Source organism: Pseudophryne corroboree, chromosome 4 (assembly GCF_028390025.1).
Source record: "Pseudophryne corroboree isolate aPseCor3 chromosome 4, aPseCor3.hap2, whole genome shotgun sequence".
Classification (NCBI taxonomy): Eukaryota; Metazoa; Chordata; class Amphibia; order Anura; family Myobatrachidae; genus Pseudophryne; species Pseudophryne corroboree.
The window spans coordinates 863585187-863610666 of NC_086447.1; the positions used below are offsets into that span (position 1 = coordinate 863585187).

Genomic DNA, 25480 nt, shown 5'->3' on the forward strand with positions numbered 1-25480 from the left:
TGTTGGTGCCTCGGATCAAGATCCTATGCTACACCCCGATGTTATTCCCTGTGGAGCCCAGTGTACCCCGCAGCAGAAAGAAAATATTGAATACATGTAAATGATGATCAGCTATGTGTATATGCACCAATGCAAATTACCCTGTTCTTGTGTAAGCGCACATTTTGGAAATGGTACAGTGTGAATGACAGAACATGCAATGTACATACAGTATATGAACCACTGAAAAGCTTTGCCTCCCCGGCTGCCGTCCCGCTGAGTGAAAGCCAAACTCATGGTCACTGTTTATTTTCTTATGGTGCCTAATTAATGTCTCTCTGTAAAACAATTCGCCCCCAAGTATTGCCGAGAAGATCTAATTGTTGTTTTTCAACCTAAAGAGCGTTGAAAGAGAAAAACTGATGCAGATCTTTTCAATTAGGGAGCTATTTAATTAGTTCCCTGCGTGGCAATAGCCTGACTTGTTTTGAGATGAAATGATAACTCACACAAATACAAAAAAACGAAAACGTTTTATTCCTTTCTACAGCAGATCCTCAAAGAGCATTTCCCAATTCGTTACAGTACTACAAACAGCTGAGAGAACAGCCAGAGATAGCGCTCACCCTTCCCAGAATATGCGCTTTTCCTTCAGAGGTTCAGGAGGATACCTTTGTGCGGGAAATAACTTCATTGACAAAGCTATTATTCTTCGCTAGAACGTCGGCTTTGAACTGATTCAGTTTAAACTTTATGTCTTCCTCAGACATTTCGGAAAGTGGCAGAGCTTTCACTTTGGAAAGAAACTCCTGGATTATCTTCTCACCTTCCTGTAAGAGAGAGAATCAGCCCTTTCATCAGACAATCTGATTGGTTTTCTATTTAAATGTGTGAAAAGGTATTCACAAGTACTGTGATTGCAATATGGGTTTCTGCAAATGCCATACTAAAAAGTATAAACTGTAGAATACAAATTGTATTAGAGGTTCACGCATGTCAATTATTAATTACTGTGTTTACACACTAAAAACAGGCTAATTAATGGAGCTGACATTTCACATTTAGTTGACATGTTTTGCACACATTTAGTTGCTACTGGACTGGAATTGGTAACGTGCTGTGAATGTACAAATGCTACGGCAGACTACAGACTGATATATCCTTGAACAGTTGTAATGGTCTAATATACTGATGGTCTACAGATTCTCTTCTACTCCCTGGATGTTCTACATTCCAACTGGCTACACAAAAAGGTACTGTATAAAGGGCCCCATACACTAGAACGATATGTCTGAGGCTGAAGTCGGAGGCGATTTTCCCTTGAACTCTCCCGGGAGCTTCCCGGGAGTGGTTCCATACGATTCCAAATGATTTGGTCCATTTTGCATGCGATATATCGTATGCGATCCCAGCCATGCCTGCGGGAACCGACATATCACGAGTGCAGCACTAACGACCTAGAGGAGTCGAACCGACGCTCATAGGGCCGCGCATCGGATCAGATCGGATACATAGCCAAAATGCCCGATTTCACCCAATATATCGGCCCGAATTGGGCTGAAATCGGGCATAATCGTTCTAGTGTATGGGGCCTTTAACACCAAAAACATTATAATGCATCTAGGGGACCTCATGTTGGTTTTATACACTTAAGGTTCCTTTTTTTTTTTTTTTACTATTAAGAAGTGCAAGTCCACAATTAGTGAGATCTTCAAAAACTAAGATTATATCAACACTCCTGAGAAACATTTATTCCTAATTGTCAAACACTATACTGTAAAATATATTTATATGTAAAGTGATTTTAAGGCTCTCCTTAACAGTCAAACAAGATTACATTTACTATACATTATACGGGGTTCAGGAGCTTGCATTTATGTATGGTAACCAACCTTTCATTTCACTCTATTGAAGAATTTTATTTTCATCTCCCTAAACTCTACATGAATCAGACACATGCTTCCCCCTTATACTCTTGGTGTGTAAGTTGGAAGAGAGGAAAATACAGTAGCTGTATTTGCACATGAAATGTTCTTTACTGTATGTTAGTCACCTGTTCAGCCAACTCCCAAACTGGACAATCATCACTACTGTGATTCTGTATGAGCGATGTGTCTTATTTACTGAGAAACAAACTTCTCTTACAAAGCCACGCACACAGGAATTCTCACAGACCGCTCCACTACTCTCAATTTGAACAAAACCAAAATTTCCCCAAGGTCTTGATACAAACGCTTATAATTTCTAGCTGAGGAGAGCAATCGGTATTTTGTCTCCCAACTTGGTTAGTGCAGCCACCTGCAAGCACAATATAATCTCTCTTCCGAGTGAGACCAGGGCTCCCTGATTAGACGGCTACAGGCCAGTACTCACGGGAGAGATGTGTGCTGAGCGATCTTAACACAGACCGCTCAGCAAACATCTCTCCCCCCGCTCAGCCTAGCGCATTGTGTGCTGAGCGCGCGTGGGGGGGATCTCTCCGTGTGTACCCCCCTTAACACTGCTACAGGAAACGTATGCGCAACAGACCCCTGTGAGTCAGGAACACCTTGCAACATGGGAGAAGGGGAGGGGAGAAAATATATTAGCCGTGAAATCAGGATTTTGGTACTTACCGATAAATCCCTTTCTCCGATTCCACAGGGGCCACTGGAGTGTAGTTACAATGGGGAAATAGTAGGTAGTAATTGGGAGCTGGCACTTTAAAAATTCTCACACTGTGGCTAGCTCCTCCCCTACTATCTCCCCTCCAAGCCAGTCTACGTAAAACTGTGCCCGATGAGAGATGGAATAAACATACCTTAAGGTAGAGGAGGTTAATGATGCCCTGTAAACCAGGATAACCCAAACTAAACCTGGAACAGAACCTGACAAAAAACCAGGCTAGCCTGAACTCAACAAGCCGTCATATGGTGACCTGCAAACCTTTAAGCAAAAAACAAGGGGGAACAGCGCTGGGCGGGCGTCCAGTGGCCCCTGTGGAATCGGAGAAAGGGATTTATCGGTAAGTACCAAAATCCTGATTTCTCCTTCATCCACTAGGGGCCACTGGAGTGTAGTTACAATGGGGACGTCCCAGAGCTCCCAAAAACGGGTGGGAGAGCGCTGAGAGTCCTTTAAAAACTGTTCGGCCAAACTGTGATGCAGAGGCCGCAAAAGTGTCAAACTTGTAGAAATTTACAAAACGAATGTCGGTCCAACGAAGTAGCCGCCCGACAAAGTATTCATGGAGACCCCATGGGCAGCCGCCCACGAAGGTCTTATATCGCGCGTAAAGTGCGCTGAAATGGAAAACGGAGGCTCCCTAGCAACCGCCTAGAAGACTGTCTGATGGTCAGATGTATCCAACAGCCCAGCGTCTGCTGGGACCCCGGCTATTTAGCACGGGAGCATCGTACAGAGACAAAGAAGAAAAACACTTCGTCGAATAGCCGAAGACCTCTGTAGAGAGAGTCGGCGAGCCCTGACAAGCATTCAAAGAGGACCGAAAAACACTAGTGTCAGATTTATACGAAAAATGGACAACCCCTCTGGAAGAAACGATCGCTGAGGCCGAAGCTCAGCCGGGGGAGTTGTCAATAGAGTACTCCCTGAAAAAGAGGCCGAACTTACGGCCGCTAGGTTAATCTCTTTTGGAAGAAAAACCAAAAAAAAAAGGCAGAGACCTAAAATTCAGGTCAGTGTGGTTTGAAGCGCAGCGGAGCAAAACATCCCAGAGAAACCAAAGATGAATGGTAACTGAAAGAAGGGGAAAACCCCGTTCATCCTTATTATGTCCCATAAAGTCTTCCAAAAGTGGCAAAAGCGAGAAGAGGTAACAGACTTCTGAAATTGGGGCCCAGTAGGCCTAACCGAACCAGGGAACTCCTCCCTTCTGAGGTCTCGAGAACAGTCCCACGGTTAAACGAAACCAGTGTAAGATTGAACAAAGAAAAAAGGAGCCTGTTGGAGTAGACCGTCCAGTCGAGGTAGGAGCCAAGGCTCCTCTACTGACAACAGGTGTATCTGTATCCTCAAGTCATGCGTGGCCCAACCAGAGCCACCGAGAGGACTAGCACGCAAAATCCCCTCCTGTGTTACCGAACATGAGGTAGAAATAGAAAAGGAGGCAGGATGGAATAACCAGAAAACTCCCCGGAGCCCTGAGGGCATTCTCGGCTACTGCCGCCAGAGCTCACGTCCGAGAGTAGTAAAGGGTTAAAGAGTCAGTCAGAACGCCCTGAGGTCGATCCGAAATCTCCGCCCACAGCGGACCAGCTGACAAAACTCCGGGGAATGTTCCCTCACCCGGGAGTCTGACCTGGTGGCTTGACCTGGAAAGAAGATCGTTGTCCCCCGCTCAGAGAGGAATGTAGGCGATCACTCATTGCGTCGCAACTTGACTGAAGGATAGAGTACATGGTGCCGAGGAAGGAAAAATCCTCTGACGGACCATGTTGAGAAACGTCTACGAGGAGCATAAATTGGATCTGTGTCGAACCAGAAGCTCCTAGATCCTCCGGATATGCAGAAGCCACCTAATGTACAGAGTGGGATAGTAGCAGTAGATTGTCCCATTATGGAACCAACGTCACCTACTGCCCTTGAAAAAGAGTTATTCTGTGAACTTCCTGAACTCTGTGGGAGCGGAAGAGAGACCGAAAGGAAAGGATTGACAGTGAAAATGAGAATCCTGTAATGCGAATCTGAGAAAAGCCCGTTGAGGAAAAACCCCACGGAAATCAGTAAACAGGCATCTTTGAAGACAAGGGACACTTAAAACTCCCTCTCTTGTTCAAACTAGCAATCACAGACTGAAAGGATTCTAAGGCCAGAATAGGCCTGGCCGAGCCAACTGGCTTCGGAACGTGAAAAGAAAACAAAGGCCTGAGAACTGTCCCGATTCAAATGATATGTGAAAAACAGGGATCAACACCCTTTGCGGCTAGAAGCATATGGAGCGCCGCCTGCAGTATGACTCTCTTGTCATCGTAACTCGGCCGACCCATGTCGAGGGACTCCTGAGACGGTTGTACTCCAAAATCTAGTTTGTAACCGCCCAAGCCTTCTCCCACCGACCTGCGCCTACCCTGGGACCATCCAGGTAGTAGAAAAGTCTGACCTGTAGTGGGTGTATAGGATGACCTAAAGTCAGACTGGACCGAGGATGTTGAACCTCTACTTCAGCTTTTTTACCCTGAGATCCCCTGGCGACGGAGATATCGCCCGTGTGGAGTCGAAAGCTTGAAGGGGCACGGAAAAAACATTTTTTTAAAGGAAAGACCGGTAAAGGTCTGTCTTGGAGCTGGGGCAGCAGTAGTAGAAAACAAAGTGGACTTACCTCCAATGGTTCAAGAAATCATGCAGAAAGTTCCTTCCCCTGAACCCTCTGCCCCATAGGTTTTTCATGTTCATCTTGCACTGTCGCAGCCCCAGAGGTCGTCTGGTTAAGACATCCCCAGTGAAAATGTAGGTCCCGAGTCTGCAGACGTGAAGACCTCCAAAGAACATAAAGCAGAATCGTGATTCTGACCTGTACCAAAGTATCAATTGAACCTGATGCGAAACATCCTGTAACCTAGAGGACAATTGTTCCACAACCTACCTGCTCCGGACAAGGTAGAAAACCCTGCTGCCGTATATGTGTCTTCGAAGGATCCCTGAGCAAGGTTACCTCAGGAAAACGGCAGCTTGTTGGACCGGCGATACATCGAGGGGTATACCCTGGAGAGGTTCTGATACCATTTCCTGCCGTCTGCGGGGAAAGGATAGGAAAAATAAGATTTTACTTACCGATAAATCTATTTCTCGTAGTCCGTAGTGGATGCTGGGACTCCGTAAGGACCATGGGGAATAGCGGCTCCGCAGGAGACAGGGCACAAGAATAAAAGCTTTAGGATCAGGTGGTGTGCACTGGCTCCTCCCCCTATGACCCTCCTCCAAGCCTCAGTTAGGATACTGTGCCCGGACGAGCGTACATAATAAGGAAGGATATTGAATCCCGGGTAAGACTCATACCAGCCACACCAATCACACCGTACAACTTGTGATCTGAACCCAGTTAACAGTATGATAAAACGAAAAGGAGCCTCTGAAAAGATGGCTCACAACAATAATAACCCGAATTTTTGTAACAATAACTATATACAAGTATTGCAGACAATCCGCACTTGGGATGGGCGCCCAGCATCCACTACGGACTACGAGAAATAGATTTATCGGTAAGTAAAATCTTATTTTCTCTGACGTCCTAGTGGATGCTGGGACTCCGTAAGGACCATGGGGATTATACCAAAGCTCCCAAACGGGCGGGAGAGTGCGGATGACTCTGCAGCACCGAATGAGAGAACTCCAGGTCCTCCTCAGCCAGGGTATCAAATTTGTAGAATTTAGCAAACGTGTTTGCCCCTGACCAAGTAGCTGCTCGGCAAAGTTGTAAAGCCGAGACCCCTCGGGCAGCCGCCCAAGATGAGCCCACTTTCCTTGTGGAATGGGCTTTTACCGATTTTGGCTGTGGCAGGCCTGCCACAGAATGTGCAAGCTGAATTGTACTACAAATCCAACGAGCAATCGTCTGCTTAGAAGCAGGAGCACCCAGCTTGTTGGGTGCATACAGGATAAACAGCGAGTCAGATTTTCTGACTCCAGCCGTCCTGGAAACATATATTTTCAGGGCCCTGACAACGTCAAGCAACTTGGAGTCCTCCAAGTCCCTAGTAGCCGCAGGTACCACAATAGGTTGGTTCATGTGAAATGCAGAAACCACCTTAGGTAGAAATTGAGGACGAGTCCTCAATTCTGCCCTGTCAGAATGAAAAATTAAGTAAGGGCTTTTATATGATAAAGCCGCCAATTCTGACACACGCCTGGCTGAAGCCAGGGCTAACAGCATCGTCATCTTCCATGTGAGATATTTGAAGTCCACAGTGGTGAGTGGTTCAAACCAATGTGACTTTAGGAAACTCAACACAACATTGAGATCCAAAGGTGCCACTGGAGGCACAAAAGGAGGCTGTATATGCAGTACCCCTTTTACAAATGTCTGAACTTCAGGCACCGAAGCCAGTTCTTTCTGGAAGAAAATCGACAGGGCCGAAATTTGAACCTTAATGGACCCTAATTTTAGGCCCATAGATAGTCCTGTTTGCAGGAAATGGAGGAAACGACCCAGTTGAAATTCCTCTGTAGGGGCCTTCTTGGCCTCACACCACGCAACATATTTTCGCCAAATGCGGTGATAATGTTTTGCGGTTACGTCCTTCCTGGCCTTGACCAGGGTAGGGATGACTTCATCTGGAATGCCTTTTTCCCTCAGGATCCGGCGTTCAACCGCCATGCCGTCAAACGCAGCCGCGGTAAGTCTTGGAACAGACAAGGCCCCTGCTGGAGCAGGTCCTTTCTCAGAGGTAGAGGCCACGGTTCGTCCGTGAGCATCTCTTGAAGTTCCGGGTACCAAGTCCTTCTTGGCCAATCCGGAACCACGAGTATAGTTCTTACTCCTCTCCTTCTTATGATTCTCAGTACTTTTGGTATGAGAGGCAGAGGAGGGAACACATACACTGACTGGTACACCCACGGCGTTACCAGAGCGTCCACCGCTATTGCCTGAGGGTCCCTTGACCTGGCGCAATATCTGTCTAGTTTTTTGTTTAGACGGGACGCCATCATGTCCACCTTTGGTTCTTCCCAACGGTTTACTATCAGGTGGAAGACTTCTGGGTGAAGTCCCCACTCTCCCGGGTGGAGGTCGTGTCTGCTGAGGAAGTCTGCTTCCCAGTTGTCCACTCCCGGAATGAACACTGCTGACAGTGCTATCACATGATTTTCCGCCCAGCGAAGAATCCTTGCAGCTTCTGCCATTGCCCTCCTGCTTCTCGTGCCACCCTGTCTGTTTACGTGGGCGACTGACGTGATGTTGTCCGATTGGATCAATACCGCCTCACCCTGAAGCAGGGGTTTTGCTTGACTTAGGGCATTGTAAATGGCCCTTAGTTCCAGAATGTTTATATGAAGAGATGCTTCCATGCTTGACCACAAGCCATGGAAATTTCTTCCCTGTGTGACTGCTCCCCAGCCTCTCAGGCTTGCATCCGTGGTCACCAGGATCCAATCCTGAATGCCAAATCTGCGGCCCTCTAGTAGATGAGCACTCTGCAGCCACCACAGAAGAGACACCCTTGTCCTTGGCGACAGGGTTATCCGCTGATGCATCTGAAGATGCGATCCGGACCATTTGTCCAGTAGATCCCACTGAAAAGTTCTTGCATGGAATCTTCCGAATGGAATCGCTTCGTAAGAAGCCACCATTTTTCCCAGGACCCTCGTGCACTGATACCTGGCCTGGTTTTAGGAGGTTCCTGACTAGCTCGGATAACTCCCTGGCCTTCTCCTCCGGGAGAAACACCTTCTTCTGGACTGTGTCCAGAATCATTCCTAGGAACAGTAGACGTGTCGTTGGAATCAGCTGCGATTTTGGAATATTTAGGATCCACCCGTGCTGACGTAACACTACCTGAGATAGTGCTACTCCGACTTCTAACTGTTCCCTGGACCTTGCCCTTATCAGGAGATCGTCCAAGTAAGGGATAATTAAGATGCCTTTTCTTCGAAGAAGAATCATCATTTCGGCCATTACCTTGGTAAAGACCCGAGGTGCCGTGGACAACCCAAACGGCAGCGTCTGAAACTGATAATGACAGTTTTGTACTACAAACCTGAGGTACCCTTGGTGAGAAGGGTAGATTGGGACGTGGAGATAAGCATCTTTGATGTCCAGAGACACCATATAGTCCCCTTCTTCCAGGTTTGCTATCACCGCTCTGAGTGATTCCATCTTGAATTTGAACCTTTTTATGTAAGTGTTCAAGGATTTCAGATTTAAAATTGGTCTCACCGAGCCGTCCGGCTTCGGTACCACAAACAGCGTGGAATAATACCCCTTTCCCTGTTGTAGGAGGGGTACCTTGATTATCACCTGCTGGGAATACAGCTTGTGAATGGCTTCCAAAACTGCCTCCCTGTCGGAGGGAGACTTTGGTAGAGCAGACTTCAGGAACCGGCGAGGGGGAAACGCCTCGAATTCCAGTTTGTACCCCTGCGATACTACCTGTAGAATCCAGGGGTCCACTTGCGAGTGAGCCCACTGCGCGTTGAAATTCTTGAGACGGGCCCCCACCATGTCTGAGTCTGCTTGTAAAGCCCCAGCGTCATGCTGAAGACTTGGCAGAAGCAGGGGAGGGCTTCTGCTCCTGGGAAGCGGCTGCATGGTGCAGTCTTTTTCCCCTTCCTCTGCCCCGGGGCAGAAAGGAGTGGCCTTTAGCTCGCTTGTACTTATGGGAACGAAAGGACTGAGTTTGAAAAGACGGTGTCTTTTTCTGCTGATGTGAAGTGACCTGGGGTAAAAAGGTGGACTTTCCAGCCGTTGCCGTGGCCACCAGGTCCGATAGACCAGCCCCAAATAACTCCTCCCCTTTATACGGCAATACTTCCATATGTCGTTTGGAATCCGCATCGCCTGACCACTGTCGCGTCCATAACGCTCTTCTGGCAGAAATGGACATAGCACTTACTCTTGATGCCAGGGTGCAAATATCCCTCTGTGCATCACGCATATATAGTAATGCATCCTTCAAATGCTCTATAGTTAACAATATATTGTCCCTATCCAGGGTATCAATATTTTCAGTCAGGGAATCCGACCACGCGACTCCAGCACTGCACATCCAGGCTGAAGCGATTGCTGGTCGCAGTATAACACCAGTATGTGTGTATATACTTTTAAGGATATTTTCCAGCCTTCTATCTGCTGGTTCTTTGAGGGTGGCCGTATCAGGAGACGGTAACGCTACTTGTTTAGATAAACGTGTGAGCGCCTTATCTACCCTAGGGGGTGTTTCCCAACGCGTCCTAACCTCTGACGGGAAAGGATATAGTGCCAATAATTTTTTAGAAATTAGCAGTTTTTTGTCGGGGGAAACCCACGCTTTATCACACACCTCATTTAATTCATCTGACTCAGGAAAAACTATTATACATAATACCCTTCTTTGTGGTACTTGTAGTGTCAGAAATGTTCAATGCCTCCTTCATTGCCGTGATCATGTAATGTGTGGCCCTACTGGACATTACGTTTGTCTCCTCACCGTCGACACTAGACTCAGTATCTGTGTCTGGGTCTGTGTCGACCCACTGAGGTAACGGGCGTTTTAGGGCCCCTGACGGTGTCTGAGACGCCTGGACAGGCACTAATTGATTTGCCGGCTGTCTCATGTCGTCAACCGTTTTTTGCAAAGTGCTGACATTATCACTTAATTCTTTAAATACGATCATCCAGTCAGGTGTCGACTCCCTAGGGGGTGACATCACTAACCCAGGCAATTGCTCCGCCTCCACATCATTTTCCTCCTCATACATGTCGACACACACGTACCGACACACAGCACACACACCGGGAATGCTCTGATAGAGGACAGGACCCCACTAGCCCTTTGGAGAGACAGAGGGAGAGTCTGCCAGCACACACCAAGCGCTATATATATATATATATATATATATATATATATATATATATATATATACACAGGGATAACCTTATATAAAAGTGTTATTCCCTTATAGCTGCTGTTTATATTATTTTTAGCTGCCAATAGTGCCCCCCCTTCTCTTTTTTACCCTGATTCTGTAGCAAGTCTGCAGGGGAGAGTCAGGGAGCCGTCCTTCCAGCGGAGCTGTGAGGGAAAATGGCGCTTGTGTGCTGAGGAGATAGGCTCCGCCCCTTCACGACGTCCTTATCTCCCGCTCTTTTCTGTAAAAATGGCAGGGGTTAAAATACATCCATATAGCCCAGGAGCTATATGTGATGTATTCTTTTGCCAACCTAAAGTATTATCTGTTTATATTGCGTCTCAGGGCGCTCCCCCCCAGCGCCCTGCACCCTCAGTGACCGGAGTGTGAAGTGTGCTGAGAGCAATGGCGCACAGCTGCGGTGCTGTGCGCTACCTTAGTCTGAAGACAGGACCGTCTTCTGCCGCCGATTTCACCGGACCTCTTCGCTCTTCTGGCTCTGTAAGGGGGCCGGCGGCGCGGCTCCGGGACCCATCCAGGCTGAACCTGTGATCGTCCCTCTGGAGCTAATGTCCAGTAGCCTAAGAAACCCAATCCACTCTGCACGCAGGTGAGTCCGTTTCTTCTCCCCTTAGTCCCACGATGCAGTGAGCCTGTTGCCAGCAGGACTCACTGAAAATAAAAAACCTAAAATACACTTTTATTCTAAGCAGCTCAGGAGAGCCACCTAGCCTGCACCCTTCTCGTTCGGGCACAAAAATCTAACTGAGGCTTGGAGGAGGGTCATAGGGGGAGGAGCCAGTGCACACCACCTGATCCTAAAGCTTTTATTCTTGTGCCCTGTCTCCTGCGGAGCCGCTATTCCCCATGGTCCTTACGGAGTCCCAGCATCCACTAGGACGTCAGAGAAACAAACATTGTTTGATACCTGAAATTGTGTATTTGGGTGTCTGCCGGCCGTCTACCGGAGCCTGCCCAGCTCATCTGAAACTGGACCAGTCGCTGCCATTTCGTCATCGGCTTCGAGCCCTGATGGACTTGACGTGTCCGCCTTCTTTACCTGCAGTATAAGAAACTGCTGTATAATGCACCTGGATATTCTGAGACACTGGTTCCGACTCCACAGCAAACAGACATCATCAGTATTGTAATATGGAAGGTTAGCAAGGTTCCTTTAGAAACCTGGAGAGGTGAAATGACGTACAAGGTCTCTGGTTACCAGTGACATTACCTGTATAATCTGAGCTGTTCAAACAGGAGTGTCCTGCAGGTGCGTGGAGGGCTCTGCAGATGGCTCCACCGCATACTTCACACCTAAGAGGGAATTCTTTGACTATCCCAGGTGAGACAAACGAAAGGAGAAAAGGTGGGTTAAATAAACACAGCCTTCTGTAAGGTCTGCACTATAATGTGTAGTGACCGACACGATTCAAATAAACTTTCTGGAGCAGCGGAGACCTGAACCAGTAACGCTGCGCTGTGGGACAGGAGTCTTAGCCCTAGGCTATAGGAGCTCCCTTCAGATACCCGCTACTAGCGTACTGAGCCGCTGCGCTATTTGTCTGATGCCCCACACACATTCCCCAAATTACAAATAGCATTAGTAACAGCAAGGAATAATAAAGGGAAGGCAACACCCCGCCCTGTATGTAGTGTACCGCTATTTTAGGTGCACCATAAGTTTCTCGGAGGTTCCGCTGGCTTTTCAAAATGGTGACCAGCCTGTGAGAAAAAATGGGGGAAAATGTTATGTGGCAAGGTAGGGTATTCTGTTATTAGAAAACCTTGCGGAAGTGTTTGTTTTATCCCCTATATATGGTATTGTATGCATATATCTATATACATACCCACACACACTTAAATATATATACAAACATATCTATATATCCATACAGACATACATATATATATATATAATATATATAAACATATATACACATTGTAGAGTAAAGAAATCTGCACAGTAGATTTTTACTTATTAATGAGCTGAGCCCCAGCTCCTGTAATAGAGCAGGTTTCCTGATCTACATGTATGAAATGCCAGGCAGAGGACTCTACTGCAGGGAGGAATGTAGCTATATTTCAGCAGCCTAATGCATGGAAAAGCTAAAAAAAAACCAGAGACAGGATCTGTTGCCTAGCGACAGTGAGAGCTGGGAGCCGCCGCCGGGGAGCCCGCTGAGTAAGGCGGGAATAGCCTTCACCCCCCCTCATACCTTATACAAGTAAAGCCTCCTGCCTGCACAGCCAGGAGGAAAGAAGCCTTCAGCGGCCAGGGGAGCGGGAGACTGGAGCGGCGTGTCATGCTGTAGCGGCGCGGGGAGCGGAGAGAGCCCACCGTACAGAGCGGGAGTTAGCTCCGCCCCCCCGCTTCGGCGCCAAATTCAAATACGCTGCAAAGTCAGCGGAAAGCGCCCATGTCTCCCCCGGCCGCCTGTATGCTGCGGCCAGGGAGTGGAGATGCAAATGTATTTCCCGGCCGCCTGTAAATGTATTCCCCGGCCGCCTGTCTGCTGCGGCCGGGGAGTGGTGGTGTAAAGGTATCCCCACGGCCGCGTGTATGCAGCGGCCGGGGAGCGGTGATCTATCCCCACGGCCGCGTGTATGCAGCGGCCGGGGAGCGGTGATCTAAATGTATTCCCCGGCCGCCTGTATGCTGCGGCCGGGGAGCGGTGTATGCAGCGGCCTGGAACCGGTGATCTAAATGTATTCCCCGGCCGCATGTATGCTGCGGCCGGTGAGAGGTGCTCACTTTGTAATGTAACTCCCGGCCGCCTGTATGCTGCGGCCGGAGAGAGCCTGAGCCCGCCGAACGGAGCGGGAGTTAGCTTCGTCACCTTCATATTAAAAATCACACTATCGCCCCCCTTATCCGGCTCCTGTAAGCGGGGAGTGTATCACCCTGGCTGCCTGTATGCTGCAGCCGGGGAGTGAAGAGCGCTGAGCCCGCTTACAGAGTGGGCTGAGGTTCCGTCTACATAATGGCGCCAATTTCCAAATAGTAAGTGCGCCTCTGTACATAGTAAAAACACACATCAGTCTTGGAGGGGGGGGGGGGATTGTACTCACCGCTGTCCTGATGTAGTTCACCGATCGGCCCCGACACGCGCCGCACGCAGCGGTGTCCGGCCACTTTTAATACTCACCGCTGCCGTGCTGCCGGAATCTTCTGCTGGATGGAGTGGCCCCGACACGCGCCGCACGCAGCGGTGTCCGGCCAACTCAGGAGAGCTCAGTGTCTCCCTCAGCCGGGGCCCATCCCGAGCCGCACGCAGCTGCGATGGGACCCCGCCGGCAGCTCCCGCGGTGCAGACTGGCAGTGGCAGAGCTGCCAGTCTGTGAGTGTGTGAAAGAAAAATAATAAAGAAAAAAGAAAAAATTCTTCAGCTAAACCCAAGTGAACCAGCTCTCTCGGGCACTAAACTAAGACTGGCTTGGAGGGGAGATAGTAGGGGAGGAGCTAGCCACAGTGTGAGAATTTTTAAAGTGCCAGCTCCCAATTACTACCTACTATTTCCCCATTGTAACTACACTCCAGTGGCCCCTAGTGGATGAAGGAGAAAGAAGGGGTTACAAAATAGACAGGGTCTAACTATCCCTTTATGTCTTTATTGCTATCTAATGTAATCACCACTAAACGCTTCTAATTTTCTAACATTAAGTGATATTCTTTACACAACTCCATATATATACAGAAAGAAAATGTAGCAGCATGCTCAGAGTTAAAGACCACGTAGGAGATGTTCAGCTAACCAAGCCTCAATGGAGTCACACACCTCTTTCTCTTTATAACGCCTCTTGCAGGCCGGTTCCTCCTCACCGTCCGACTGAGTCCCAATAAACTGGAATTCTTCTAACTCCAGAGCCTTCGATTTGGCGTTCTCAATCACGTGTTTTGGAAAGTTAGCCAGCTCCGCTACATGAATTCCAAAACTCTGGTCGCAGACACCTTGAAGATAAATAAACCATTTTAAAAAAAGAAACACCCAAAAAAAAATAAAAAAAAAAATAAAAATCAACAAATATGAGGAAGGATAATATAGTGCACTCTACTCAGATTAAAAAATAAATAAAAAACTAACAGATTTTGCTGCATATCTTCCGACTTTATTTAAAAAGTGGCAACTGATCTTTTTCCAAAACCAGAACGCCCCTCACTGCACTATAATATGTTTGCATGCCTTGAAAGGACTGCTATAGTTTTAGAATCAAGCAAAAAATGGAGAGGAAAGGAAGGGAAATTGGGATCCATACATCTGAGATGGATTGGACCAATTCCCGATTCTGCACATGCCAGGTAATCAGGGTAATCCAAAATGTTGGATTAGCCCGAATTGGCGATTGTAACAAAAAAAAAAAAAAAGAGAACAAGATCAATAAGCAGAAAGCGTGCAATAAGTGTGTGTGTAGGGAGTGGAGGGGGGACAAAGGGGGAGGAGGGGAAAAGAAAGGGGGGGGGGGAGATCTAGTCAGCCCACAGTCAAGTGAAGTCACAAGGTTAGAGATCTATTAATACAGATAAAGTCTAAATAGTACCTGGAGGGGAGGAGCAATAATAGAGAGACAAGGGGTTCCAAGAACGTACTGTGTCCTAGAGACTAGAAATATACGCTATAGGAGCTCCAAACAACATTTTGTCATTAATGAGTGCTGACAAAGCCGGAGACCAGGGTTTCCTCCAATCTCTGGCCAGCTACAGCTTTAGCTGTGTTGCACATGTGCCAAATAAGCAAATTCAAGCTTTTGCTGATGCTGGGGTTTATGAAGAATCACAAGCGGGCCAGGAGGACATTGATCTCTCGTCGCACAAGTTACTTCTGTTCAAATATCATTCCAAAATGCCTGAATGACTAGCCACTCCCTCCAGATACATATAAGTACCTCTTTGGCCACGCTGTCTTCAACAGAGATCAGATACCAGAGGATGGATGGATCCAATTTTATCATCAACCATGTACCACCTAGTAAAAGCTATGAATTTTCCTTAATCTCGATAGCAAGAAAGGATTTTGCAATATTGTACATTGTAAGCTATTCCTGTATGCTTTCCCAAGTTCTGACCCTTACGGTGTCTGTCATTGATCTTCTTAGAGATTAATTCATGAGGGGACAACATAATCTAGAACTGACACTTAAAGCCAAATGTCGCACTGGGGAGAAGGAAGATGTGCATCCTTGTCATAATACAATGTGATACAACATAACATATGTAGCTCCTGGGATTTGTCCAGCACAATATGGAGAGGAGCACAAAGATAATCAGACTCTGGTTATTGGGTATTCATAAATGCATTTACAATATACACTGGCAGGTTGAGAATCAGCAGCTTTGACTAGGCTGATCATGTGACTGCTTAAATCATAGACGGCTCTTGTGATGTCACTCAGCTTGGGTATAAAAGTTAGAGTGTGGCATAGAAGAGAGTCTCTTATCAGATGCCAGTGAGCTAGTGGGTCCTGTGTATTTCTGCTACTATATCTGCTGGATTTGTCATCACAGTCTATGGTAAGATCATTTTATATATGAAAAACATGACCAAGTAGCCCTGCAGCATACAAAACTGAGGAAAATGGCTTTCAAATTGCTAGCTAGAAAACTATGAAATTGTAGATTAACACTATTAAACAGTTTGGCTGTTATACTCATTATAAAGGGGATTTGTCAATTTCTATATACTACTCCATTAAGACTTCTGTTATGTGGAAAAGATACTGTGTATTTGACAAACACATGCAGTTAGAGTAACTTCAGGAGTTCAACCTAACGGGTAGGTTGTTGAGAAACAGATGTGCTGCTGAGGTTTGCTGCAGTCACAAGTCTCAGTCTGCCACATACTGATGTGTTCTCTTACATCTTTGCTCCATGCGCTATAACTGGCATTACACATAACACGAGTGCCGTGTGACTCGGTAGCACAGAGCGTCTTTTCTTGCGTATTTTACGTGAAAATGCGTCTTAGACGCAAAGGAGTGTAATTTGACACACAAGCAGCTTCTGATGATAAAATTATATGCAGCATGCCTATATTCTGTGTGTGACCGCTACTGAATTTGCATACAAAATGCTATGCTAGTGTTTTCATGGAACACTGTAACGTGGCATTTCGCATGCAGATAGAGCCGTAGTCACACACAGAATAAAGACATGCCGCATATCATTGTAATCAACAGAAGCAGTCTGTGTGTCCCATTACATAACTTTGACGCATTTTCACAGGAAAAAAAACCCGCAAAAAGATGCTCGGTGCTACAGAGTCCTGCCACGGCATGGCGCAACTTCAAGGGCTGTTTAGCGCGACTACAGCAAGGACGCAAGAGGACACATCTGTAATTGGCATTTTCAGAAGTCTCCTCTTGGAGAGGCTTACTTGAAGTCTCAGGTATAGATTTAAAAAAAATATATATTTTTTTTATTAATGTTGTTGTAAAAGATTCCCTGTACTGTGCAGTCTTTTTATAGCCCTTGCTGCTACCATTATATAACTATCACCAGTGACCTATCTTTATGAAGGGTGCAGGCGGGGGAGACTTTTCTGCCTTCCCTGCTCTAAAATTCCTGTGATTGTCTTAATGAATGCAGTACAGCTCCTGTGCTACTTTGTTCCATTCCCTACTGCTGTACTTCACTGCCCATAACCATGTATTCCCGCTGGAGTTACTCAAGCCCAAATCATCCAGCCGGCATAAGTACACATGAAATATAAAGCTGTACTGGGAAGGTTGAAGATGGACAGCAGGTGCAATGCCTGGCCTTCTTGTAGAAAGCGGTTGTGCAGTGATCCAGCTAAACATTGTTACAGCAATAAATCATATACATTACCAATACTAGTATCAGAGCCGACCTGAGACCTGATCTCATAACATTTCCCACAGGAACATGCAACAACCACCTCTATCTTTTTAAAAGGATTTGACATACTCCTCTAATGTGCCAGGTTGTGATTCAAAGTTACATAATTAGGGATAAATGGACTTCTAGAAAACCCGGTACTGCAAAGCATTGTTAGCGTGATTTGATCTTTTATACATCCAAACTAGAGGGAATGAATATTAGTTGATTTTGCAGAAGATGTGCCTAGGTAAAATAGGATTTTAATTACCCACCGGTAAATTCTTTTCTCGTAGTCCATGAGGGATATTGGGGAGACTTAGTACGATGGGGTATAGACTTGGTCCAGATAAGCCAATGCACTTTAAATTTCTTCACTGGGTGTGCTGGCTCCTCCCCTCTATGCCCCCTCCCACAGGCAGTTATAAGTAAAACAGTGCCCGAAGGAGCAAGGACATATATGAGAGAAGGAACATGATAACAAAGAGTGGTGAGATTTAATATCAGCACACCACTAACATATAACAACAACAACAGCAACAGCTGAACATGTAACCACATAACAGAGAACCTGCAGAGAAGTCAACGCACTGAGGCGGGCGCCCAATATCCCTTATGGACTACGAGAAAAGGATTTACCGGTAGGTAATTAAAATCCTATTTTCTCTAGCATCCATAAGGGATATTGGGGAGACTTAGTACGATGGGGACGTCCCATAGCTTCCAGAACGGGCAGGAACGTGCGGAGACTCCTGCAGCACCGACTACACAAACTGGGTATCCTCTTTGGCCAGGGTACCAAACTAGTAGAACTTCACAAAGGTGTTCCTTTCCCGACCAGGTAGTAGCTCGGCATAGTTGCAAGGCCGAGACTCCACGGGCAGCCGCCCAGGAAGAGCCCACTGATCTTGTAGAGTGGGCCTTCATAAACTTAGGAACAGGTAAGGCTGCCGACACATAGGCCTGTTGGATAGTAAGCCTGATCCAACGAGCAATGGACTGCTTTGAAGCAGGACAACCCTTTTTCTGCGCATCATATAGCACAAACAAAGAATCAGTCTTTCTGATCAGAGCCGTTCGCTTGACAGACATTCAAGGCTCGCACAGCATCCAATGCCTCCGGAGGAGCAGAAGTGTCAGAACTGGACTGAACCACAATAGGTTGATTCAGGTGAAACGCAGAGACAACCTTCGGCAGGAACTGCTGCCTAGTCCTGAGCTCCGCTCTGTCCTCGTAAAAGACCAAGTATGGGCTCTTACACGATAAGGCCCCCAATTCTGAGACACGAGCAGAAGCCAGGGCCAGTAACATCACTGTCTTCCACATGAGGTACTTGCCTTCTACAGTCATCAGAGGCTCAAACCAGGAGGACTGTAGAAATTCCAACACCACATTCAAATCCCAGGGTACCGTAGGCGGCACAAAAGGAGGTTGTATGTTGAGTACCCCTTGCAGGAAGGTCTGAACTTCTGGCAACAGTGCCAATTTTCTCTGGAAGAAAATGGAGAGAGCTGAAATCTGGACCTTAATAGAACCCAGACACAAGCCCTTATCCACACCAGCCTGCAGGAAACGCAAGAAGCGTCCCAAGTGGAACTCTGCAGGTGGATACGTACGTTCCTCGCACCAAGAGACATATCTCCTCCAGATAAGATGATAGTGTGTGGACGTCACAGGTTTCCTGGTCTGAACCATGGTAGCAATAACCTTCCTGGAAAAGCCTTTATAAGCTAGGATGTTCCGCTCAACCTCCATGCCGTCAAACTAAGTCGCCGTAAGTCCGGGTAGACGAACAGTTCTTGTTGAAGATCGCTTCTTAGTGGTAGAGGCCAAGGGTCTTCGACGGACATGTCCAGAAGATCCGCGAACCACGCCCTCCGAGGCCAATCCGGGGCAATCAGAATTGCCTGGACACTTTGATTCCTGATCCGCTTTAACACTCTTGGGAGCAATGGGATCTGAGGAAACAGGTAGACCAGCCAGTACGGCCAAGGCGACGCCAGTGCATCCATTGCCCTCGCCTGAGGGTCCCTGGTCCACGAGCAATACCAGGGAAGTTTCTTGTTGAGACGAGAAGCCATCATGTCTATTTGTGGGCAACCCCACCGGTCGATGATCTGCTGGAACACCAGATGGTGGAGACCCCACTCCCCCAGGTGGAGATCGTGACGACTCAGGAAGACTGCCTCCCAGTAGTCCACAGCCGGAATGAAGATTGCTGACACGGCTCTTGCATTTCTTTCCGCCCAGAGGAGTATCTGACACCTCTCACATGCAGGCTCTGCTATTTGTCCCTTCTTTTCGACTGATATACGCCACCGCCGTGGCATTGTCCGACTGTACCTGGATCGCGTGATCCTTGAGCAGAGGAGACACTTGAAGCGGAGCTTTGCAGATCGCCCGAAGTTCTAGAATGTTGATTGGAAGGAGGCTTTCGAGGGCTGACCACCTGCCCTGGAACTACGCCCCTTGGGTGACAGCTCCCCATCCTCGCAGACTCGCATCCGTCATCAGGAGGGTCCAATTCTGAATTCCGAAACTCCTGCCCTCCAGGAGATTGGAGGACTGAAGCCACCACAGGAGGGAAATCCTGGCCTGAGGTGATAGCCGGATTATCTGGTGCATCTGGAGATGTGATCCGGACCATTTGCTCAGGAGATCCAATTTAAATGTTCTGGAATGGAACCTCCCATATTGGATCGCCTCGTATGAGGCGACCATCTTCCCCAACAATCTGATGCAGAGATGGATGGAAATTTAAGCAGGTCGGAGCACCATGCAAACCATTCTCCTGAAGTGTTCTCGCTTGTCCTCTGGTAAAAACACCTTCTGTGCCACAGTATCCTGCAACATCCCCAAGAACAGGAGCCTCTGAGTTGGCTCCAGGTGGGACTTCTGTAAGTTGAGGATTCACCCATGGTCGGACAGAAGACGGATGGTGCAGTCGATATGGAGCAACAAAAGTTCCCTGGATCTTACCTTTAATCAGGAGATCGTCTAGATAAGGCACCACATTTATCCCTTGGATCCAGAGTTGAAGCATCATCTCCGCCATCACCTTCGTGAATACCCTCGGTGCTGTTTACAGGCCGAAGGGTAGTGCCTGGAACTGGAAGTGATCGTCCAGCAGGGCAAACCGCAGGAACGCCTGTTGAGGAGACCAAATCGGAATGTGGAGATAGGCGTCCTTGATATCCAATGAGACCATAAATTCCTGGTCTTCCAGGCCCACAATTACTGAACGCAGGGATTCCATCTTCTTGAACTTGAACACCTTTAAATAAGGATTTAATGCTTTCAGATTCAGAATGGGTCTGACCGAACCGTCTGGCTTTGGCACCACAAAGATTTGAGTAAAACCCCTTGCCGCACTGTGGTAGAGGTACTGGAACAATGACGTGGGATTGGACCAATTTTTGGATAGGCTATTGTAATGTAACTTGCATATCCTCCAAAGCTGGTAAGCTTGATTTGAAAAATCGTGGGGGTGGGGGGGTGGGGGTGTTGGGGGTGAGTACCGTCGAACTTCAGCTTGTAGCCCTGAGAAACGAGCTCCCTGACCCAGGAGGACTCCAGACGTGGCTGAAGTGAGGCAGTAGAGCTCCCACCTCGAGATCCCCTCGTGGGTGGGCTGGCACAGTCATGCTGAGGCTTTAGTGGAAGCAGAACTGGTGGACTGTTCCTGAAGACTGGTACTTGCAGGTTTCCTGGACTTACCTCTGGTACCTCTAGCCGCATTGGAGGCACCTCTGGCCTTTGATCGAAATGTACGGGACCGAAAAGACTGGACAGACGGTCCCAGATAGGAACGTCTCGCCGGCGAGGCCCCAGAGGGGAGAAACGTGGATTTCCTGGCGGTAACCATGGAAATCCAGGCATCCAGCTAAACCCCAAAAAGCCATTCCTCAGAAAAGGGGAGGGACTCCACATTACGTTTGGATTCTGCGTCCGCAATCCACTGACGCAACCACAAGGCCCTGCACGCCGACACCGCCATGGCCGACGTCCGAGCATTGAAGTTCCCCATCTCCTTGAGGGAATCACAGAGTACACGAGTAGTGTCCTGAATGTGTTTCAGGAGCGTAACCATTGTAACTAAGGGCATATCCCCCGAGAGGCCCCCCTGAATTTGCATGGCCCAAGAATGAATGGCATGGGTCATCCAGCAACCCGCAATGACCGGTCTTTGTGAAAGGCCGGCTGCAGTGTATATAGATTTCAGGGTAGTCTCTATCTTTCTATCCCCAGGATCCTTAATAGTAAAGGAGCCCGGGGCTAGCAGCACTGCCTTCTGAGACAGGCGAGAGACTGAGACATTCACCCCAGGGGGTTCCTCCAAAAATTTTCTACCTTGAGTAGCAAATGGGAAAGTGCGCAAAACCTTTTGGGACACTTGGAATTTTTTGTCTGGATTCTTCCAGGCCTGTTTAAATAAGTCATCTAACTCTGGAGATTCAGTTGCAGTAGCTGAGTTTTCTGCACATTAGCAGTGAGCTGGGATGACATATTTGATATCATAGCTTTAAGAGACCCTAACCAGTGGGGCTCTGTACCCTCTCCCCCAACCTCTTCACTAAGTTGCGAAGATTGACTACATTGCTCACAGGAAACAGAGTCATTAGATAATGGAGAGAATCTGGTGTGACAGATACTGCACAGCTTGTGTTTACCCATATTCACAGTAAGAACAAACACATACACTTTACACACACAGTTACTATATAATGAAAGCCTGCTTTTCCTACTGTATGTGAGAGGAGATACACAGAGAGGGAGGAATACCAGCACACCCGGAACTGCACAGCCCCAGTGAGACTGTCAGCTCTGTATCACAATAACACTAATAAATGCAGTCCTGAATAGGCTCAGACTAATGTACAACAGCGGCTCTCCCCCTTTACCTACACCCTGTACCAGTTTCCAGCGTGTCTGTGAGGCAGGAAGCGCTGAGTGTGTGCTGCTGATGGCTTTTGTAAGCAGAGGAAGGCGCCAAACGCAGCTGGTCCCGCTCTGAGGAAGCTCCGCCCCCCTCCAATATCACCAGAGCTATACACAATGTTTATACTGGCAAAGTCTCCCCTAAGCTTAAAACCTCACACAAGTGCTTGGTTAAGCATGTTTGTGCCAGTGTAGTCACGGGGGATCCTAGCGGGAACCCCCAGGGAGGGTCCCGTACATCGCGCCCGTGATCAGCAGCACTTTGACCTGGGGACCCCGGTGTGTACTCACCACTGATGTCACCTTCAGGCAGCGTTAGGTGTGTGCGGTGTGCTGCGGCTGCGATAGCCAAGGCGCAGTGCCCCGCTGAACAAACAGCGGGGAAGCGGCTCTGCACCTCGCAAGGCTGGTGACACCCCTCCTAACTCCCACGGCGCAGGTGTGCTGTTGCCCAGATAGCATACCGAAAAAAATAAAAGATTGAAATGAAATTGAAGAAAACTCTCTGGAGCTGCAGAGTGTGCATCCTCTCCTGAGAGCACTTTTTTTTTGCATGTGGGAGGGGGCATAGAGGGGAGGAGCCAGCACACCCAGTGAAGAAAATTTAAAGTGCACCGGCTCCTTTGGACCCTATCTATACCCCTATTGTACTAGTTTCCCCCAATATACCTGGACATTCTGCGATACATACAAATATCTGCCCAGGATGGGATGCATATCAACATCCGTAGAATCTAGACATCTGAAACGTCAACATTCTGCAGAACAACAGTGTTCGTGTCAAGCAGCGAGAACAGTGGGTTAGGGGGTAGTACTCAGTGCCAGAGGACAGCCAGACTTTACCATCACGCAACCACAAGACGAGAAGACACTGTCGGAGATCAGACAGCAAGTAAGTCAGCGCTGCACTGGGACATCATGTCAACATTTCATCTGTGTCAACATCGTGATGAATGTCGATATGCCAAGCACATCGACAATACAATGATGAATGTACACATAATATAAGGAACCCGGGCTGGGCAACCATTTAAGGCAGGCATGTCCAAACTGCGGTCCTCCAGCTGTTATGAAACTACATATCCCAGCATGCCCTGACACAGTTTGCTGTCAGATAACTGTACCTGCTTTAAACAAGTTGTAGCCTGCAGTCCTCCTATAGCTCACACAATCTCATTAGGACGGCTCCTGGCTCACAGCCGGGATAGGATTATTTATCTTTACTTCGATGCAAGGACAAATGCAACGTCAAGAAAAGCCACTGACGTAACATTAGTGAGTCAAATATGGCGCTATAATTCTTATTCATTGAAAACATTATCAGGGATTTGCGATCGCATATAATTATTAACAAATAAGCGCCTCAATGTTTGATCTTAGCTTGAGCCCTGTGCTGACTAACACGGTAGCGGAGTACTGAGAGAACTCAATTACCAAGCAGGTCTTACAACAAACAGATCAATGAACAGTGCACCAGCACAGCTTTCCTTTACTGTCAGCGGAATCCTTACAGCCAGCAAAATATAAGTGAGAGGGGTCAGAACGTACTGTACGCAAAACCCTTCAGCCCAGCTGATATTGAAGTTACAGCAGCGATGTTCAGTAGAATAAGACTGTGCTGTCCAGGTGCCGGTGAAAATCGATTAGGGCGAGCAAATTGCAGGACAAGCCTAAGAACAACATGTCATGTGTTTAGTAAGAGCATTCGGTTTGCGGGCTATAGTCTGAGTGATTATAGGAAGGGGACCAGGTTTAGATGACTTTTTTTTTTTTTTTATGAAAAAGACTAGCATTTGTCACCCGCAACACATAATTCAGAACATAGCATATCGCAGTTGCATTGGCCTTCTCAGCCCTCATCAACAAAACAATAGGTCAGGTGTGGCCCTCAGAAGCAGAGTGTAGAGAGAATGCACACGTATATTATTGCACTACTGCACATTTCTTTTATACACTTGTTCACAAGTTTCCAGGTTGCTGCACTCCGAGAGCAATCTCTGTAAAGGGTGTAGTATGGTATGCCGGCGACCAGCATACCGGCGCCGGGAGCCCGACTGCCGGCATACCGACAGCGTGGCGAACGCAAATGAGCCCCTTGCGAGCTCGCTGCGCTCGCCACGCTGCAGGCACGGTGGCGCGCTACGCTATTTATTCTCCCTCCATGGGGGTCGTGTACCCCCACGAGGGAGAATACCTGTCGGTATGCCGGCATACTGTGTGCCGGGATCCCGACAGTCGGCAACCTGAAGACCACCCCTCTGTAACACCCCCTAACCCCAAACCTACCAAAATCCATCTATGCTGCAATTATCCCCCTTCAACCAGCAACATCTGTGCACACAGTGACCATTTCACGCCTGATTGCAAAGATGAACATGCTCCTGTTTGTGGAGAGAAACTCCGGTACCAAGACACAATTATGGGGGCAATACGGGGGCATTTCATCACATCTCCACTGTTGTCCAAAGAGGCGTAATGGGGCTGTAACGGGGAGTCCTCACGTTGGCAAAGTTCTTTGAGGAAGTGCGGGCAATGCAGATTTTGACAAAAGCAAAAATACGTCTGTTTCCAGTGGAATTCTTTGCACCAATTATAGGCAGGTACAAGTGAAACCTGATTATAACATTGACCAAATCTTTCAATTGAAGAGAACAGTTCAGTGGGGATAGGTATATAGGATGGGTACACACACTTATATGTGTGCAATGCAGGTACAACGCACAATCAGCTCTGCAATCGGCCCCTTGTGTCTTAATGAGGTCACCAACAGGCACCATTCTCATATTGGCTCATTTCAAAATGTTTGCACATGTTTTTTTAAAAATTGAAAATAGCCTGTTCCACCATACACTTACTCATCTGCTGCCTGCACTGCAACTGGTCCACTGCTCACACGGATAACTATGTAAAGGGCCTCTATCTAGCTAGCCCTCCCCTCACTTCTGTATTGGTTTATCGAGGACATCCCTTCCATTACCAATCTGTACAGGCTGAAATCGACCTCATCCACTAACAGCCCCGTGCTGTGTGCTGCTCTGCCACACCGTAAATACCACTGAGGCGTATACTGTACTACATCAGATATCCTGGGAAACTCCAGATGCATACACAGTATGAGGGTTAGGGAAGCACTGACTCTGCTATACTCATTTGTACAGTTGCAGATCTCTAGTGGGTCACAGAGAAGCTGG

The 25480-nt window shown here is 47.7% G+C and overlaps 1 protein-coding gene across 2 annotated transcripts in view; it reads right to left on the reverse strand.

Moving 5' to 3' along the window:
* Positions 1–493: 493 nt before the first annotated feature.
* Positions 494–25480, reverse strand: part of MSH2 (mutS homolog 2) — a 430334-nt gene continuing 405347 nt past the window's right edge. For both annotated transcript variants that reach the window (XM_063918702.1, XM_063918703.1), the window contains 2 exons: positions 14298–14470; positions 494–809 (listed from right to left, as the gene is read on the reverse strand). In XM_063918702.1, the coding sequence (XP_063774772.1) occupies positions 639–809; positions 14298–14470 (344 nt within the window). In that variant the 3' untranslated portion in view covers positions 494–638. The remainder of the gene's footprint in view (positions 810–14297; positions 14471–25480) is intronic.